Genomic DNA, 19248 nt, shown 5'->3' with positions numbered 1-19248 from the left:
TTCTCTTATCACAGTATTGAACCATGTGTCAGATTTCAACTGTTTATCTCGGCACCCAGACAACTCAACTCGAGAGGGTGTTTGAACAGGCTGAACTCTTTTCTGGTTAATACAGAGCTAGAGCTAGGCTGTGGTATGTCCTAGAACTTGTACTAAAATATTTCTATAGCTTTTACATTTGACAAATTATGTAACAAGAGTTTTTTAACCAAATATAAAAGTTTTAAGTGTCTGTTCCTGTTTATGGTGCTTATTATGTTTAGTATAACTGATTAGCGAGGTTCAAACCAGAGCAGTCTTTTAACAGTTTTGGGACTAGACAGGATTGCAGGACTTGATGGTTAACGTCTTTAAATTAGCTGTGCTGGGACTTCGGTGCAATTAATACAGAGCAGGACTGTTCACACTTCTTAACAAACTTCCACAGTAAACCAGGTTTAACTCTTTAGCATTGAGCACTAGACCGGCAGCATGGCCCAAAAACTGTGAACGGAAAAGGCTTATTAAAATGTTGCAGAGGCAGCACAGGGAATCTTAGCTTCACTTAACCCTGACCTGATTTTAATCCTTTGTGAGTACCATCAGTTCACCATGGCCTTGGTCAGCTTTACACAGAATCCCAGATATCGGCATGTGTAACATTTTTTGAGTAGCTATTGGGTTTAAAAGTTATGATTGGTTTTGATGGATTAATTTAACTGAGTGGCAGTGGCTGAACAAAAATTGTCTGTTGCAGGATATTAAGTGAAGTTTGCGTTTTGTGGTGTGTATCAGTCACTACTTTTAATGGCTATCAAAACTTTAAAAAAAAATAATTGAAATGTTGTGTTCTTGTCATTTATTTTGGGTGGGGGAGGTAACGATCATGTGACAGTATTTTTGATAGCTATTAAAATCCAGATAGCTGTTACTGTTAAAAAGAACCGGGATAAAACACATCACGATTGAACTGGATTTACCATAAACGTGTCTCGTATAAGCAGGATTTTATAGGAAAGCCAAGATGACTGATTGGCAGACTAAGTTAAGGTGTACGTATTACTTGGGGGCACAATGTCTATTCCTCGCATGGATCACCTCACAGTTGTGATCAGCCCATAGCATTAGTGATTTCAACACTTCAAAGCTTAGTTCTGCAGAATCATGACCTCAGATGAGAGTATTACCTATTTATTGATTTTGAGATCTATTCAGTACTTCTACCACAGTTTAGTTTTCTCATGCAGTTGTACTAAATCCAAATGATACATGTAAAATGCAATCTTGTTTCATTTAGATTTACAGCGCAGAAAAAAACAAAACTCAGTCGACCCTCTAACCAAACCATCTTCAGGGCTCCGTTGGCACTTGTAACTGCTTCAATCGGAACAATGGCTGACAAATTCCTATACTCAGTGAATGTACTGTATAACTGTTTTAAAAAATAGGATGAGCTAATAATAGTCACCTTTTGTTATTGGTTCTTGTTTAATGTCTAAGGTATTTTTTGTATACAAAGTTTACATTTTTATGTATATTTTTTTTGTACTAAATATGTAATATGTGTAAAAGTGTATGTATTATCTGTATATAGTGTGAGAATTTGATCTGGTTTTGATGTACGAATAAAATTTGCTGTGCGGAGTTTGTTCTGATGTATGTGCTGCTGCAGAGACTAACGTCTAGGATGAATGAAGTCATGGTGACCCTTTTAGAGTTGGGCTGCTGTTCTCATCTAAAAATCCAGCATTGACTCAAGAAAAGAAAGTTCTTACCTACATCTTGAAGTAGAACCACATCTCAAGCAAAATCATTACTGTTGAAGACTGCAATGAATAGACAAAAGTACATTACTGTTACAGTAAAAGTGTTATTCTTAGTAATTTGATAATTCGTAAACAATAAATGATGACAAGTGTAAACGCAGGAAGCAAACGGTACTTTGAATCAGTTTTATTTATCTTAAAATCACTTAAGCTTGCAAGGAATTCTAATGACAAAGGCAAGGATTATGTACAATACTATACACTATCAGCAATGTTACAGAAAATTACATGTGTCATTTTAAAATCAGTTAGATAGCATATACTTTTATTTAGTTGTAAGATAATACTGCACTTTACACACTTAGAAAAATATTGTATTCTGTTCCATAGAATATATGTGCTGGGAAACCTGATAATCTAATTTATTGCCATACTCGCAAAATAACTGTCGCAACAATCAACAAACTGATCTAATTAAACGATAAAGAAGTGCTCAACACAGTGCAGCACATTCAGACTCGACATGGAAAAGATAGAAATACCAATAAGAGGAGCGTATGAAAGACTGTGGGTCAGAGGAAAATGGCTGATAAGCAGGGCGTGAGGTTTTCAGTGGGCCTTCAGAACACATGCAATACAATAAATTAAAAGCTATATACTGACTAGGGACAGAACAACTTCAATAGACATTAAACCACACACATTTTAAACAGCCTCACCTACATAATCAAGCACAAGTTCATTACAATCAGAAATGGTGTTAAAACCAATCATTCTATTTTAAAACAATTGCAATAGTGTTTTTGAAAGAAAATATCTAAAATCGGTAGATGTATATCATAATTGTATGATCACTCAAGTCTAACAGACATCATAATTGAAATTGCTGTATAATGCCTAAGGTTAGGCATTTTCAAAACAATTTGGGAGAAAAAAGCTGCCTGTATCAAGCAGGGGGAAAACTCCCTGTGTAAAAAGAATCGCATGTGTTAAACACTGGGAATTCTAGGACGTAATGCATTGTGGCAGCAGGTTACATCCCAGTTCTGATTTAACTGCTGATGTTTGCATGGAGAAGTAAAGCAAAAGTTTAGCACAGCTAAAAAGCCCACAGGATTTCTAGATTTTACACTCATGCTACACACATGCATATGCATCATGTTAATAGCGACTGTGTCCTCAAATAATTAGAAACATGTGCAGAACGTCCTCGTAGTCAGATTTCCAATCTATTTTCAATTATTGGGGTGATATTTCTAGCACATGGAAGATTTTAGCTATAGAACAGATCCACAATAACATGTTCTGTATGGGTTGCTTTGTTTTTGCTCTGGTTACTAGAAGTGCAAAACTATAGAAAATAATTTAAAACACATCAGTGTGATATACATTAACACACTAGATCGACTGCATCAGACAATTCAGAGAGTGCCTGCTTAGATGATATCTAAATATGTTGCAGATAAAATAAACTGCACTTTAAAAATCTCATGCTTAGGTATTATGGCTAATTTGCGTATTATAAAAAAGTTAATTTCCCAAGTGCAATTTTATCTCCTGGTACACTATGTACCACTCTAATTTACAGGAAGACAGGAAAGGTTTGTGGTTTAAGAAAAAGATGCAGCAAGTAAAAAGCATCAAGTTCCCATGTGTGAATCGGCATGTTTTTTTTCATGTTTACAATAAAAAGAATTTAAAATCACAGAACTTTGAGTAAAATATACTGGGAACTGGTTTCCAGACATTTGTGCCATAGCCTGACTGAAAGAGCAATATAAAGATGAAATGCTAAGAGTATGGATGGCGCCTTAAAGGCTAAACAGGTAAAAGACAAAAGCATTTTTGATAAATGTGTTATGAATGAAATGGCATTCTCTAAATGATATAAAATGCAAACTCAAATGAAGACAAGGCAATTTCAGTGATGGCCAGTTTACATTTAAACCTTCATAAACACTATCTACAAAAGCATGGCCATTTTAGCACAGTGTTTTTATTAGCATACCTCCAATGACATGTTTGTTAGCCTATGTACACACATTTACAACACCTAGTTGAGCATGCTCACTGCCTCTCAGAACACTGCAGTTACTGAGAGCGGGATACCTGAGTTTAAAAAGGAACACCGCTGCCTGGATCCTACAGCACAGATCCACAAGTGTGTGAGTGCGCACACACACACACACACACACACACACAATTTCACATTTTGTTTCATCAACTGGTTTGGACTGACTGTCCAGGTTAAAACAAATCACAGACTATTAAGCCTGCAATAAATGCACCTTAGTGCAAAATTTGTTCTAGTCATAACACAGGTGTAAATTAAAGCACACAGCAAAAAACAATGATTACACCTTTTTTGAACACCAGGTGATAAAATTCAAATGATTGGCCATTTCTAGTACAGACTTGAAACTAAGAAAGTAAATAGTATTGTTCATCCAGAATCATGGAAATTCACAAAATCAATTTTTACAAGAGGCAAATTTGCAGATCTACTTTTCTTGCATAATTTCAAAAGGACATGCAAATCCAATGTTTTACTAATAAAGTACCATGTAAGTAGTCTACTAGCATCTGCTGGTATCACAAAAAGCATGCAGTAGATGCTTGTTTTCATACCAACCAGCAAGAGCTAACTGATTTGAGCTCATCTTAGTCTTAAATTTACTGACTGGTAGCATCAGGTGATGAAGGGAAACCAGAATTGACTGGTCAGGTGAAGAAGCCCTAGTGGCCAAATTGTGTAAAATCCAGTGTGGCGTCAAAAGACATGTTTCCTTAAATAAGTACTTTTAAAGTCAACATGCCTTTAGCAATTGATGCTTTTGTATGTTCGTTTGTTTTAAAACATTAAAAAAGCTTTTTCGTCCTGTTGCATTAAGTCATCAGCATGCTGAGTCCTGTGATGTGATTCAGGTCATTGGGTCAAATTTGTCAAACTGTGGAACAGTAAACCATACACGCTTACTGTGCTTCACAGTACCACTGAGCAAACGCTGCTAAAATAAATATGTAAAAGGCAAATTTGTCCTGCCTGGTTGATGTAAAAACTTGAAGCCACTCTATTTGTTGTGGAATAAGTACCATAAATGAATCATAATTGCTTACACTGTTTGAATGACCACAATCTGATAACCATTGTAAATAAAAAAAAAAAAAAGTTGTTAAAAACAAACAGCTAATCACTATGAACTATTACCGGTACATGAATGTATGTTTTCTTCTTTTTTATGTGTTTTTTTTTTTTTTACATTAGCCGAATGTAAGGTTGCAGGTAAATTAAATTGGTCATGAACCTGTATTCTGTACCCACTTCTCACTTTCCATTACAAAATTAGGGGTGCCCAATCAAATTAACAATGTCTAGAAAGAAGGTGGCTTGAATACAGTGCCATGAAAATGTATTTAACCCCCTCATGTTTCCTTCTGTATATTTGTCACACTTCATTAACTTGATTTTACTTTTACCCAAGCTGGTTTTGTCTAGTATAAATTTGCTTATACTTATTGTAAACAGCACCAACTGGCCCTGTGTAGAAATGTAATTGCAAACTTAGATACTTAAATGAAACCTTTCCAGCAATGTAAATGTAGGCCGGTCTCAAAACAGGTATCAACAAGCAATACACAATACCATGATCAAAATTATTCCAGGAAGAGCTGTTAAAGTTATTAACATATATCAGTCTAGAAAGGGTTACAAAGCCAATTCAAGGGATCTGAGACTCCAGCAAACCACAGTGAGAGATAATTCCAAATGCAAAAACAGTGAACATTTCTAAACATGATCAGTCTACAGACATTTCTCCTGAACAGTGTCAATGACTCATCCATAAAGTAAAAAAAAAGAATTAAAAAAAACATCTAGGGAACTACAGAACTTGCTCACCAAGAATAATGCCGGTTTGTTTGATGCCCCAGTTGGAAGACTGGGGAAAATTGTATCTATGAAAGTTGTAGGGCAAAAAACATTCTAACCAAATGAAACAAAGCCTCAAAGTCTATTTAACCAAACGTTATGAGTCAAAAGTCTAACATGTTGGACATAGCTCCTGGGATAATGCTAACAAAGCATTGTACAATCATAACATCATACCAACAGTCAAACATGGTGGCAGCTGCATTGCAGCTTTTAAAGCCCGAGTGACTTGCCATAATTGACAGAACTACACATTTCTCAAGGGGAATTGTTTGGTCATCAGTCTGTAATCTGGAGCTTAAGCACAATTAGGTCATGCAACAAGATTTTCTATTCTGAATTACTTAAGGATAACACTATTAGGGAATTAGGGTTTTCTGACTTAAATACCACCAAGATGCTGTGGTTGCACCTTAGACACCTTAGTCCTCCCTAAGTAACTGAATTAAACAACTCTGCCAAAAGACATTCCACAGCAATGTGAAAGACTGGTCACCAGTTATCAAAAGCATTTGGTTGCAGTTATTACTGCTAAAGATAAAGTTTAGAGGTACACAGAGCCATGGTGCTAGAGAAGTTTTTACTTCATTAAATAAAATAATTGATAATTATTGGATTTTTTGTTTAGTCAGGTTGTAAAATGTGAAATAAAGTGTGACATGCAACAATAAAAGAAAGCAAAAAGAGGGGAAATGTGTTTTACAGCACTGTAATTGTTATGAACAAAAAGTAGCATGGTACTTCCCAATTTAATATTTAAGGACATTTGAGGCTCTTAAATACAGACATTTAGCAAAAACGTAGTTCTAATGCTCATCCCCAATAAATAATGAGCAAATCCAGCAACTGAAAATGACCAATACTACAGAACCCCAACAACAAACCTCATAAATCATTTACAGAAATGTTAACCAGCTACTTTTTTGGATATTGGATTCATATATTTAAGTTGCACCTAAATTCAACAATCAGAACTTGGGTTAAAAATGAAATGCTTTCAATAAGATCTAGAAATCGCTTTAAACATGCTGTTTAAAAAGAATTTATGCACAGCTGATGCAACAGCCCACTGTTGTGTCCCGGTGTGAGCGTAGTAAGGTGCACTGTTCTCAGGAAGGGTGTTAGACCTACCCCACCCAGACCACCACACCACCACCTTGTCACCTGATATGCAAACCAAGATTAAAAACGCATATGTAGGCAGCAGCTTAGTCTGGAGGAGCAATGAGGGAGTTACTGCGTGAAGGACACAGTTCTGGCTGCACTGAGGCAAAGAGAGGAGAATCCATAGCCAGACCTCAGTGAGATGGGGTCCGGGGAACAGCAAACCTGCCGAAAGAGAACAGCCGTCATTAGCTTAAGCATTAAAAAAGAAGAAAAGAACAAAAACAAATGTTTACATTTGCATCAGAATTGTAAACATTTATACTACTGTTCGTGACAGAGTAGGTATTACCTCTGCAATCTCTGTACCAATTCTGTCACCATGGAGTCTGAGATGCCCGGACTTGCCTCTTCTGCCAGGAATATGGCCTCCCTTAACTCATCTACTGCCTCTGGTTTTCCATTACTTGCCTCACCCTTTTGCTTAAGCTGGACGTGAAAGGAAAGAGCAGGAAAAAAATAACTGGTTAAATGATCTTATGTGGTATTTAATAGCAACATGACTAGTACATGAACTGCGAAACTGACCTACTTACACAGATGCAAGTACATCAACATGATTATTTCTATTGTTTTATTCAAATTACAGCTATTCTACTTAAATAGTTTAACAAGTTTTAAGATCTTACTTCTGCAAACAATGGAGATATAATGGTTGACAAGCTCTGGGACAAAGGCCTCTGTGCATTGCCTGGTACCTAAGGGAGGCAGAAAAAATTAAGTATTACTTATAAATTTAATTTCTGTGTGTGTGTGTATGTGTGTGTGTGTGTGTGTGTATAAATGTGATGTTCATGTGTTACTAACCTTCACCTCCATGGACTGCAGGATTCCATTTTGAAGCTTACTTGGGTCCTTTTCTCTTATAGTAAAGTTCCATTCATCGTTTCCCGAGCCGTGTCCACCAGAAGCCTGTCTGTCCTGCTCCCTAAGCAGAGAGATACAAAGTCTGCCTTTATTGTAAAATATTAAACAACAGATGTTGAATCTGGCCAATGACTGCTAACGAAAACAGAATAATGCAGTAAGTTCTTTTACGCTGAAGTTATTTTAATGGATGATTTTTTCATATGGTTTTTCGTACAGTTCTGTGACGGCAGAATTTTGTACTGCAGAATCCAGCATCTATCAAGTAAAATGAACTATCCTACAAATTTAACATCTTAATTTTTCCAATTGGATTGGAATCAGAGAACAGAATAATTTCTACACTGTAGAGAGCTATTTTTACAATCGTTAAGCGTTGAATAAACATGCTACATGTGGAAGACAGAGATCATAGAAATGTAAAAGAATTTTGTTTTTATTAAAAAAGCTAGGTGTTTGTGTGTGCATTTCTGAGAAGTTAAAACATAGCTTTGACTCTAGTGTTATGCAAAAGCTTGACAACAAAACAAACAATGAAATGTTACTATTGAAAATATTGTAAAATGTTCTACAAGAAAATAAGGCTTATGTTTGGTTCTGAATGCTTTAGTGCATAATTTACATTTATTTGCTAATGAGCATACTTGAAAAATACTGGTTTGAACTATTGCAATAATTAAGTAGACTTTTAACGGAGTCGGAATTACAATTCAAGTCCAGGAATCTTAAAAAGTCTTAAGCTCTGCTGGAGCTGTGCCTGTGGTTCCAAAGCATGCAGTGATGAAACTAACTAAATCTCTAAGCCTTTCAATTCATAGAAAAAAGCTCTAACCACTAAGGTACAACTGCCTAATTTTATTGTATTGGAGTTTGCACCATGATACAATACATAACTATTCTAATGTAAAACACTCACACAACGTATGGCTGCTATTTTTAAGCAAGATTAACCAAAGACCTTTGTGATTAAGTGCTTAAGTATTAAAAGTATAATTTTTAACAACAAAAAAAAAAGTTTAAAAAAGGTAAATTAGTCTGTTCTTACGAATCAGAATCATCCGAGCTGGACTCGTCTCGACACTGTTCAGCCTTCCACCTCTTGTACCTGTCGATGAGTTCAGTGAGGTATGAGGTCTTTTTACTGTGCCGTACAATAAGCTTATGTTTCAGCAGCTCTTTGGCTGTAGGCCTCTGCAAAAAGACAGACACACAATTTAGGCACTTGATTAATGAAACAAGAATTGCACAGAGCACAGAATGTATCTCCCAAATGACTGTACAAAAATTAAAACAAGATTTTTTTTATGTGCTAATACATAGAACAACAATATTGTACTGTCTGTGTAGATACACAATATGGACAAAAGTATGTGGACTAGTTTATGACTATAAGCTTGTTTTTAAATGTCATAACTAGCAATAATACTAATTTTTATTTGTAATGTAACCTATTCAGTTATAACTAACTCAACTGTTCTGGGAAGGCTTTTCACAAGAGTTAAAACAACTAGTAAATGACCACTTCAAATAATAAAAACGTCTAAGTCTAAGTCTGCTGTGATGTTGGATGAGAATGTTTTGCCTACAGCTGATAAAATTTATCCCAAATGTTTGATCAGGGTGCCACAACAAACCATATATCTATGGGCCTCTCTTTTTACACCAGGCCACAGCCATGCTGAAAAAGGAAAAGAGTCTTCCCTAAACTTAGGAGGGTTGTCCACATACTTTTGGGCATATATTGTATCTAAAAGATTTATTTAAGATTTAGTCCACAGCACTTACAAAGCTCGGCTCCTTGTTCAGACAGGCTTCCACAAACTCCTTGAGTGGTTTGCTGTAGTTTCCCTCTAGAGTGGGAGGGTTATTCTTTGGGATTAGGAATAAAACTTTCATGGGATGTAGTTCAGAGTGGGGCGGCTCTCCTTTGGCCAGCTCTATCGCAGTTATACCCAGCGACCAGATATCTGCCTGAAACATACAAGGACAGCCCTTATGAAGCATTGCAGTAATTCAACATTTACATGCAGTCATGTGTAACTTAATAGTGTGTCACATACCACACCAGCTGCATACCGCTTCAAATTGGTTTCATATTGGTTTTACAAATCACCTGGCACATCAGTGGCATGTTATTAGTAAGAACACTGATACAACTGTGAAACAAACTGTGTTTATTTAGAGGAATCAGACCGAATTGGAGGAAATTGTCTCTTTTAACAGTTCATGGGTGGGAACTAAGATGTTCCCTTTTACCAGTGTGTCTCTAAACTGGCAACCACCAACAATTAGCCTACTTTAACCTCAAAATATCATGACTTTGTTCTTGCAAATTTGTGACTTCATTAATAAAATACTGTTTTTATTCTCCTTAAAAATGTTATTTTATTTTCAAAATACTGATGTGACTTTTTAATGTCCACTATTTTTCTTTTTTTAACAGAGGACCTAAAGCAGTTTTACAATAAACACAGCTTTCTAACACATTTTAAATCTGACAAAACACTAATGTGTCCATTATTATACGCAATCTCCACAATCACACATTCAATCATTTATTAAAAATAAATCTTACATAATAATTTGAAGAATACAGGAAACAAATAGATTTTATAACCCGACTGAAAACCACTTGTACAATCTGATACATGCATCGTTTACTACCATAAAAGTTTAGTGCCATTTCTGCACATTATCACAGCAGTGCAACAGGATCTCCAGAAGTTCAAAATATTTCTAATAATTATGAGCATCATAAAGACACTTTCATGTCACTCACTGGTTGCCTGTAATTTTACATCAGTATTTATTACAAAACAGCAGTAGCAGTGTGTGTTAGCGTTATCACAGGAATGCCGTTCTAACCTTTGAATCGTAGGCTGACTGTTTTATGACTTCAGGTGCCATCCAGAACGGAGTGCCTACAAACGTGTTCCTCTTGATCTGAGTATCTGTAAGCTGGCCTGCTACACCAAAATCAGCTAGCTTCACATCACCCTGCTCCGACAGCAGCACGTTAGCAGCTAGATAAAGAGACAAACACATTTTACAGCAACAAAGGCTTAGCTGAACTTTAATGTCAGAAAAATAAGAAAAATACATGAAACAGCATCTACCAAAAAAATTATTTATTTATTTAAGTTTTAATGCCATGTTTAACACATTGGTGTCATTTAATGGCAGTAATAGGTATTATGTATGTGTCTTCATATTTTGGTCCATATTACATTTTTATGGTTGAAGGTAGGTTAAAAGTCTTCTTGTGTTGTCTTGTGTGAGTCTCTTTGATAGTTTCTGGCATGTGTGCTTGTTCTCTTTCTTTAGTGTATTTTGGGCATTCTATCAAGATGTGTTTTATTGATATAGGTGTTTGGCAGGTTTCACAAGTGGGGGGGGGGGGGGGGGGGGGGTTTCTCCTTTTATCAGGTGTTGGTGGGTTATTCTGGAGTGGCCGATTCGGCACCTCGTGTATATGACCTGGTCTATGCGTCGTCCATGGTGAATTCTTGGCTTGGCATTAACGTTTGGGTGCATTTCATATAGTTTATTGGTGAGCTGGGTATTCCATTCATTTTGCCATTTTCTTTTGATGTAGAGATTTATTGATGCTTTTAAGTCGGTTGATGGGATTTTGATGTTCGTTGTATTTTGTCTTGTTTTTCCTCTAGCTACTTGGTCATCTACCAAAAAAAGATTAAAAGATACCTTTAATATCCCGGTGGATTTTCTTTTCTGAATGCAAGTACTCCAGGCCCTTAAGTATTTCTCTGAGGATGGTAGCAATCTGAGACTCATCCAGTGGACCTGGCTCCAACTGTGACAGAGAGGGCAGTGTAATGGATCAATCAGACATCTGTAAAAGCTTTGTGGCAGCCTAAACTCATGTGTATAAGCTCTGTGGAATAGTGTGCCAGTCAACAAATTTTGAAGTTGTGGTGCTAAATATTAAACAGTACTTACTAAATCTAATGCTGATCCTCCTCCTAAATACTCCATTATGATCCATAACTTTGTGCTCTGTTACAGAGGAAAAAGGGAGAAACATACAATAAATCTACAGACTTACCCATCAGCTGTCTAAAAACAATAACTAAGTATGCAGGTCCAAATTGACCCTTGCCATTTTCTCTCCTGGATTTTTTCTCATAATTTCCAATTCCTAGTTGTGAATTTGCTGCTGCTTGCCGACCCCTGATCTGATCAAGGACAGCCAGATCACCACATGCCCCCTCTGACATGTCAAATCTGCGGCTGTTCATCACCTGCCAGCATTGGGTTCCCACATTCCCATACTGGGACTGAATGCAATGCAAGTAAATAAGTTAAGGGCTGTGATCAAAGGCTTAACAGTTGAAACTTGGTGGTAGTGGGGCTTGAACCAGAGACCTTCCAATCACTGGTCCAGTGCCTTAACTCTTGTGTTATCATTAGAGAACTGAAAATCATTTTTTAACTAAAAGGTAGAAGTGGCACTGTCACAAGCATTTAATCAGTCTATAGAATTTAAAAAAATTTTTACTAAAGAATTTAATTAAAATTTCCATACTTTAAACTTTTACATTAAACCTATTTATGAAAGGCATTTGTGGCAGTGGGATTCACATCAGATACACAAGTTAAGAGAGACACAAATAAGAATACATTCTATCTGGACGAAACAACAAGGGAAAAGAGTTGAGAGACCCTTAAAACTACCTTTTTGGTTATATATCACACTTAACTATAAATGTAAACCTGACTGAGTAACTACAAAGAATCAGCAATCAGTGACCAAAAATTAATCAGGCAGGAAATGTTTAGCAACACTAGGAACTGAGCACACTCTAGAAAGATGCAAAAATTGAGTCATATTCTTAAAATATACAGCTGTAGAAGTTCTTTATCAGCGAAAACAACAGGCTGTACCAAATTACCTAATCTTAGCCTGTATTTATAGCATACAAATTCATAATGAAAAGCGTTAGGACATTTTCATAATGAGAAAATGTGCTAAATGAAGTTAAAAAAGGCTTACAGAAAAGTGTTAAATGAATTGTTAGACAAGCAAGCTAATACCAGTTCTGGAAACCAAGCTGGAGTCTAGATGAACTGGCATAAACTCTAAACTCACCCACATAGGTGGTCTCACATGGCAAGTGGCTGCAGTATGTAGGACAGAATTAATTGAAGCTGCAGCCACAGCATGTAACTCCCACTATTGTCTCTAAACATATTCTTATCTCTGAAGTTGCCTGATGTGATTAGCTGTGATGACCACACTACAGGTTTGGCTGTTAATCTCTAGGCAAATTAAGAGAATAGCTCTCAGTCATCTTGCTAACCATGCTAACATGATGTTGTGATGATTCCAGTTTGACAAATTTTAACATGTCTTTTTTCTGTACTCTGCAGCATTCTACAGTGTATCACAAAAGTGAGTACACCCCTCACATTTCTGCAGATATTTAAGTATATCTTTTCATGGGACAACACTGACAAAATGACACTTTGACACAATGAAAAGTAGTCTGTGTGCAGCTTATATAACAGTGTAAATTTATTCTTCCCTCAAAATAACTCAATATACAGCCATTAATGTCTAAACCACCGGCAACAAAAGTGAGTACACCCCTAAGAAACTACACCCCTAAATGTCCAAATTGAGCACTGCTTGTCATTTTCCCTCCAAAATGTCATGTGATTTGTTAGTGTTACTAGGTCTCAGGTGTGCATAGGGAGCAGGTGTGTTCCATTTAGTAGTACAGCTCTCACACTCTCTCATACTGGTCACTGAAAGTTCCAACATGGCACCTCATGGCAAAGAACTCTCTGAGGATCTTAAAAGACGAATTGTTGCGCTACATGAAGATGGCCAAGGCTACAAGAAGATTGCCAACACCCTGAAACTGAGCTGCAGCACAGTGGCCAAGATCATCCAGCGTTTTAAAAGAGCAGGGTCCACTCAGAACAGACCTCGCGTTGGTCGTCCAAAGAAGCTGAGTGCACGTGCTCAGCGTCACATCCAACTGCTGTCTTTGAAAGATAGGCGCAGGAGTGCTGTCAGCATTGCTGCAGAGATTGAAAAGGTGGGGGGTCAGCCTGTCAGTGCTCAGACCATACGCCGCACACTACATCAAATTGGTCTGCATGGCTGTCACCCCAGAAGGAAGCCTCTTCTGAAGTCTCTACACAAGAAAGCCCGCAAACAGTTTGCTGAAGACATGTCAACAAAGGACATGGATTACTGGAACCATGTCCTATAATCTGATGAGACCAAGATTAATTTGTTTGGTTCAGATGGTCTCAAGCATGTGTGGCGGCAATCAGGTGAGGAGTACAAAGATAAGTGTGTCATGCCTACAGTCAAGCATGGTGGTGGGAGTGCCATGGTCTGGGGCTGCATGAGTGCAGCAGGTGTTGGGGAGTTACATTTCATTGAGGGACACATGAACTCCAATATGTACTGTGAAATACTGAAGCAGAGCATGATCCCCTCCCTCCGGAAACTGGGTCGCAGGGCAGTGTTCCAGCATGATAATGACCCCAAACACACCTCTAAGACGACCACTGCTTTATTGAAGAGGCTGAGGGTAAAGGTGATGGACTGGCCAAGCATGTCTCCAGACCTAAACCCAATAGAACATCTTTGGGGCATCCTCAAGCGGAAGGTGGAGGAGCGCAAAGTCTCGAATATCCGCCAGCTCCGTGATGTCGTCATGGAGGAGTGGAAAAGCATTCCAGTGGCAACCTGTGAAGCTCTGGTAAACTCCATGCCCAGGAAAGTTAAGGCAGTTCTGGGAAATAATGGTGGCCACACAAAATATTGACACTTCAGGAACTTTCACTAAGGGGTGTACTCACTTTTGTTGCCGGTGGTTTAGACATTAATGGCTGTATATTGAGTTATTTTGAGGGAAGAATAAATTTACACTGTTATATAAGCTGCACACAGACTACTTTTCATTGTGTCAAAGTGTCATTTTGTCAGTGTTGTCCCATGAAAAGATATACTTAAATATCTGCAGAAATGTGAGGGGTGTACTCACTTTTGTGATACACTGTATGTCATCTCAGAATTAACACAGCCTTTATCAGCTATATTAACAGCTCTGAGGTTAACCATTCCTAGAATGTCACACATTTTAGTGCTGCTTACTTTGTCACTGATGGACACATCACACGCTTCATTTAAAGCTTCATCTGTCTATAGTCTATTGGGCATGGGTTCCCCTTTTAAGCCTGGTTCCTCTCCAGGGTTCTTACGTATCTGTCCCAGGGAGTTTTTAATTTATATTTAGTGCAATTGTTCCACTCCATAGTCTTTCCATTTTGAATAATGCACTTACCTTCAGATATGACCCATAATACTTTGTAACAAAGGGACTGTCACACTGGCTTAACACTGTAATCTCTTGCTGAATGTCCTCGATTTCATCCTCTGCCTCCTCCAAATCAATGATCTTAATGGCCACGACCTTCTGTGTGCGATTGTCTATTCCTTTAAACACCTCTCCAAACGAGCCCTTTCCAATCCTTTCCAGTTTGGTGAACAGCTCTTCTGGGTCAGCCTTAATATTCTAATCACAAAAAAAAAAAAAAAAAAAAAAAAAAAAAAACATGAGCAGTGAAATAATGGCATGTGCTTATCATTAATCTTGGTCTTTACTATCTTGTTATTGATAAATCCAAAAGATGGCACTAAAGTTGCACCAGGCTTTCACCCTACACAATAAGCTTTATTTATAAGGTTAAAAAAAAGTAGTATGATATTTCAAGAAAATGCATCTAGCTTGACAGCAAACAATAAACCTTTTTAGCGATATAAAAATAAGGTTATATTATTGAATGTGTGTCTTTTGACTCGATAAAAGTGATAATCAAGTTTTCAAAATAAATGTCAAATGTTTACAGCTGATTAAATCAACACTTCAATTGCCATTTCAATTTACAAAAAGTGCCTGGGATAACATTTCAGCTCCAGCAGTTACAGGATGAACTGCAGCAACAGAAAATGTTGTATGTTGCATGTATGTGTTTATTTTATATATATATATATATATATATATATATATATATCTTTCTATTCTAACATTGAAAACAACAATAAAGTTTAGATTTGCATCTCCATCCATGTTGTTATCCAGTATGTAAAATGTAGGGATATTTCCTTCAATTTTAAATGACAATAACTGTTTAACTTGTGTAATCTTTTGTTATTTCTGAAACATATAAATATATTTAAATTTTATACTAATACAAACACTATGTTTGGCCATTGGACCATTTATAGCCACTATAAACTAATTACTAATCAACCCTTGTCCAAGCTGATTGTGTGACTAACAATTTCAGGGTAGAAGGTGTTGGACCTAAACAGACTACAGCAAAGTCAAAAAAAAAAAAAAAGAAACACAACAGTCTAAATCTCATCACAGCCGCAAAAAGTGGTACATCAGGTAAAGCTTACTAAGCCAAATAAAACCTCTGTTGTGTTACTGGAAAATACAACAGGAAGAACTGTGCTGCGGTTCTGGAAAAAACCCTATAATGTAAACTTCAGCAGCTTTTACCTGGTTTCAGGCATCCAAGGACAAATCAGCTTTATATCAACATCGGCTCTAAACCTCAGCATATCTCAACTATTTAATCACTGATGCTAGGGGGTAGTGATTTGAGTTAATATATTTCTGTTACACCTGACATATTAATTAAAAACAAGTAAGTTGGACAACAAATATTTAATCAGTCAGAACAAGATGTCAAATTGTCGGTCAATCAAAATGCCTGTTACTCTAGAAAGTTCAATCTCCTGCAAAAGTAGAACAAAAAACTGAGTATCAGTAAATACACAAATACAAAACACAGATTAAATAATGACCTTTTACAGAGCAAACAAGAAGCAAATATGTGATGGTGGCATTCTTGACTACAATGTTCTGTTTACATGTATAAACTGTTTTTTTCAGTCAGCAACATATTTGACACCTTACAATGTCAGTAGCTTGGTAATTGTGTCAAATTAGTTCTAATATAGATCCAGCGTTTAGGCCTGTATCATACTGATATGTTTTTTTTGTTGTTTTTTTTAACTCGGGTGTCTAGAGGATGTGGCTTCAGAGGGTTTGAAAGCAGCAGCTAACATTTGTCAAAATCACTATGTAATACTCAGCCTACGACTCATAAAACACAAGTACGAATGCACTTCTAAACTAAAGACCCAATATTACAAAATAGTAACAGAAAGAAAGAATGATTCATACATGCAACTTGCTCTCTGTCTCTACTGTGGCCCAGATAATAAAACGAGTGAAAACCACGGCTTTAAGTTACATACAGCAATGTGGCTTCACTCATGACAACCGCTTCCGGTGCTACTTGGATGGAAACACCCCAGAAAATAAAACTAGTATTATGCAGATGCATAACCTAATGGAGTATTACAAAATCAGGAAAAAAGTGCAAAATTCTAAGCAAACAAGACAACTGGTGACAGAACAACTGCAGTGCTGAAGTAAACCACAGAACAAACTGTAAACAGAAGAGGTTAGCTTTTAGGTGTCAAGCTGTATTTAACAAAACTAGAAAATAGCAGGAAAATGTTTAAAGGTTTGTACATTAACTACAGTTTCAGAGCTCCTTATAATTATTTGTGGTTTCATGTTGGAAATAGGATTGCCAGGAGTTAAGACTTTGTTACGGCAGGGTTTAGCAATAAAAGTGATTGTAGTATCCTACTGACCCACTGTATTTTCCATGTCTAAAATCTAGCAACCATAGTTCTAGATATACATGGCCATGTTTAATATGACAACATGTACATTAAGAAACCAGATAAAAAATATCAATGTCTTTTAGCTTTGGTGCAGTCAAAGACTTTTGAAAGTACTTTAGATGAATACAAATAAATGTATCCCTGACCTAACTGCTTACTCAAAGCCCAAAAAACCAAATTAAAGTTCTCTATTTTGAACACATTATGAGAGGAAATTATTATAGTTACGCTTAAAAGAGTTTAAAGTAAATAGAAAGAGAACAACCAGCAATAAGATAGATGGATGCAATCAGAACAATAAATGAGCCATTAAGAAGCCTGACACCCCAAACAGAAGCCAGAATGTTCTAAAGAAACACCTTTCATATGGTGCAAGGAGTCAGAATCCACTTGACAGCACATAATAATAATAATAATAATAATAATAGTAATAAGAGTAATAATCTACTCCCCCCCATCTACACCCCCAACAGCCAGTCATTAACATTACTTCATTTTTATATTGTATAAACCCAAATATATGCTTCTAAACTTCTAAAACATAAGAGTACAAAAGTTCAAGCCTTTATTTAAATATTAGTTTATCTTGGTCATTTATCCAGAAACAGAAACCTGAATTAGACTAACCCTAAAAATTACAGTTTTAAAACATATGTAGAAGGGTACTTTTCCTGTCATTGCACCACAGGATCATATTAATAATAATGTCAGACTTTATTAATATTAAAAAAAAGCTTATGATTTTAAAAGCTTTACACAATGAAATGTGTCATATACACAAAGTAATAGTTGCATTTGTTTTAGATGCATATTTGACTGGGGCAGTCCTCCCCCCTAATATTGCTGAATTTAGGGGATCAGCAATGTCTCAAAATAACAAATTTGATTTACTAAAATTGTGTTGTGTTAGATTATTGCAATATGTCTTTTTTAAATTAAAAATTTAAAATAATTTGAAACAAGAACGTAACGTACATAATGTGTACAATATTTGTGGATTCATACTGAAGATTTGGGGTAGCACTGTCGCCTCACAGCAAGAAGGTCCTGGGTTCGATCCCCAGGTGGGGCGGTCCGGGTCCTTTCTGTGTGGAGTTTGCACATCACCATGTGTCTGTGTGGGTTTCCTCCCACAGTCCAAAAACATGCAAGTGAGGATACAAAATTGTCCATGACTGTGTGTGACATTAAACTTGTGGACTGATGAATCGTGTGTAACGAGTAACTACCATTTCTGTCATGAATGTAATCAAAGTGTGTAAAACATGACCTTAAAATCTTAATAAATAAATAAAACATACTGAAGATTTAAAAAAAAAATCTTTACCTGAATGCCTGGAAGAACTTTTTGGGCAGATGCCATGACTTCTGATTTGTAGAAATTCACTCAGACAGTTCGTAATGGTGTGGATGAAACGGTGCACCATGAAAACGTAAACAGAACAATTCTGCTGCCACCAGTTAAGCTTGCTATCAGGTTTGATTTAATTTGGGGTTTACTTTGCGTCAACAAAAAGCGTAATAAAACACAATGGCTGTAATAAAGTAACTACTGCAGACACAAACAAACAACTACTGAGTCCCAGAGCTGCTCCTGCTGTCTAATTCAGACTGCCAGCAGCCTTTCGACGTATACACAATATAACTCTATCATTCGTGCCTGAAATAAATAGAATAACACTAATTAGTACTGATATAACGGGATTTATCAGGTCATTTCACTCAGCTTTCCGAGTTGTTGTGTGTAACGGTTATTTCCCAGCACAGATCCGCTACACAGTAAGCTAGCTCGC

General features: G+C 36.6%; 1 protein-coding gene across 1 annotated transcript; it reads right to left on the bottom strand.

The window, feature by feature from the left end:
• Positions 1-6450: 6450 nt before the first annotated feature.
• stk24a (serine/threonine kinase 24a (STE20 homolog, yeast)) lies at positions 6451-18858 on the bottom strand. Its single transcript, XM_063005560.1, has 11 exons — positions 18783-18858; positions 15030-15260; positions 11665-11721; positions 11410-11518; positions 10570-10727; positions 9490-9675; positions 8750-8895; positions 7645-7765; positions 7467-7535; positions 7130-7266; positions 6451-7002 (listed from the first exon to the last, which is right to left on the bottom strand). Exons 1-11 carry the CDS (start codon positions 18816-18818, stop codon positions 6972-6974), a joined length of 1281 nt encoding a protein of 426 aa, XP_062861630.1. The 5' UTR covers positions 18819-18858; the 3' UTR covers positions 6451-6971.
• Positions 18859-19248: the final 390 nt, after the last annotated feature.

The sequence above is a fragment of the Trichomycterus rosablanca genome, chromosome 12 (assembly GCF_030014385.1).
Source record: "Trichomycterus rosablanca isolate fTriRos1 chromosome 12, fTriRos1.hap1, whole genome shotgun sequence".
NCBI classification, from domain to species: domain Eukaryota; kingdom Metazoa; phylum Chordata; class Actinopteri; order Siluriformes; family Trichomycteridae; genus Trichomycterus; species Trichomycterus rosablanca.
This window is presented reverse-complemented; position numbering and strand designations above follow the sequence as displayed.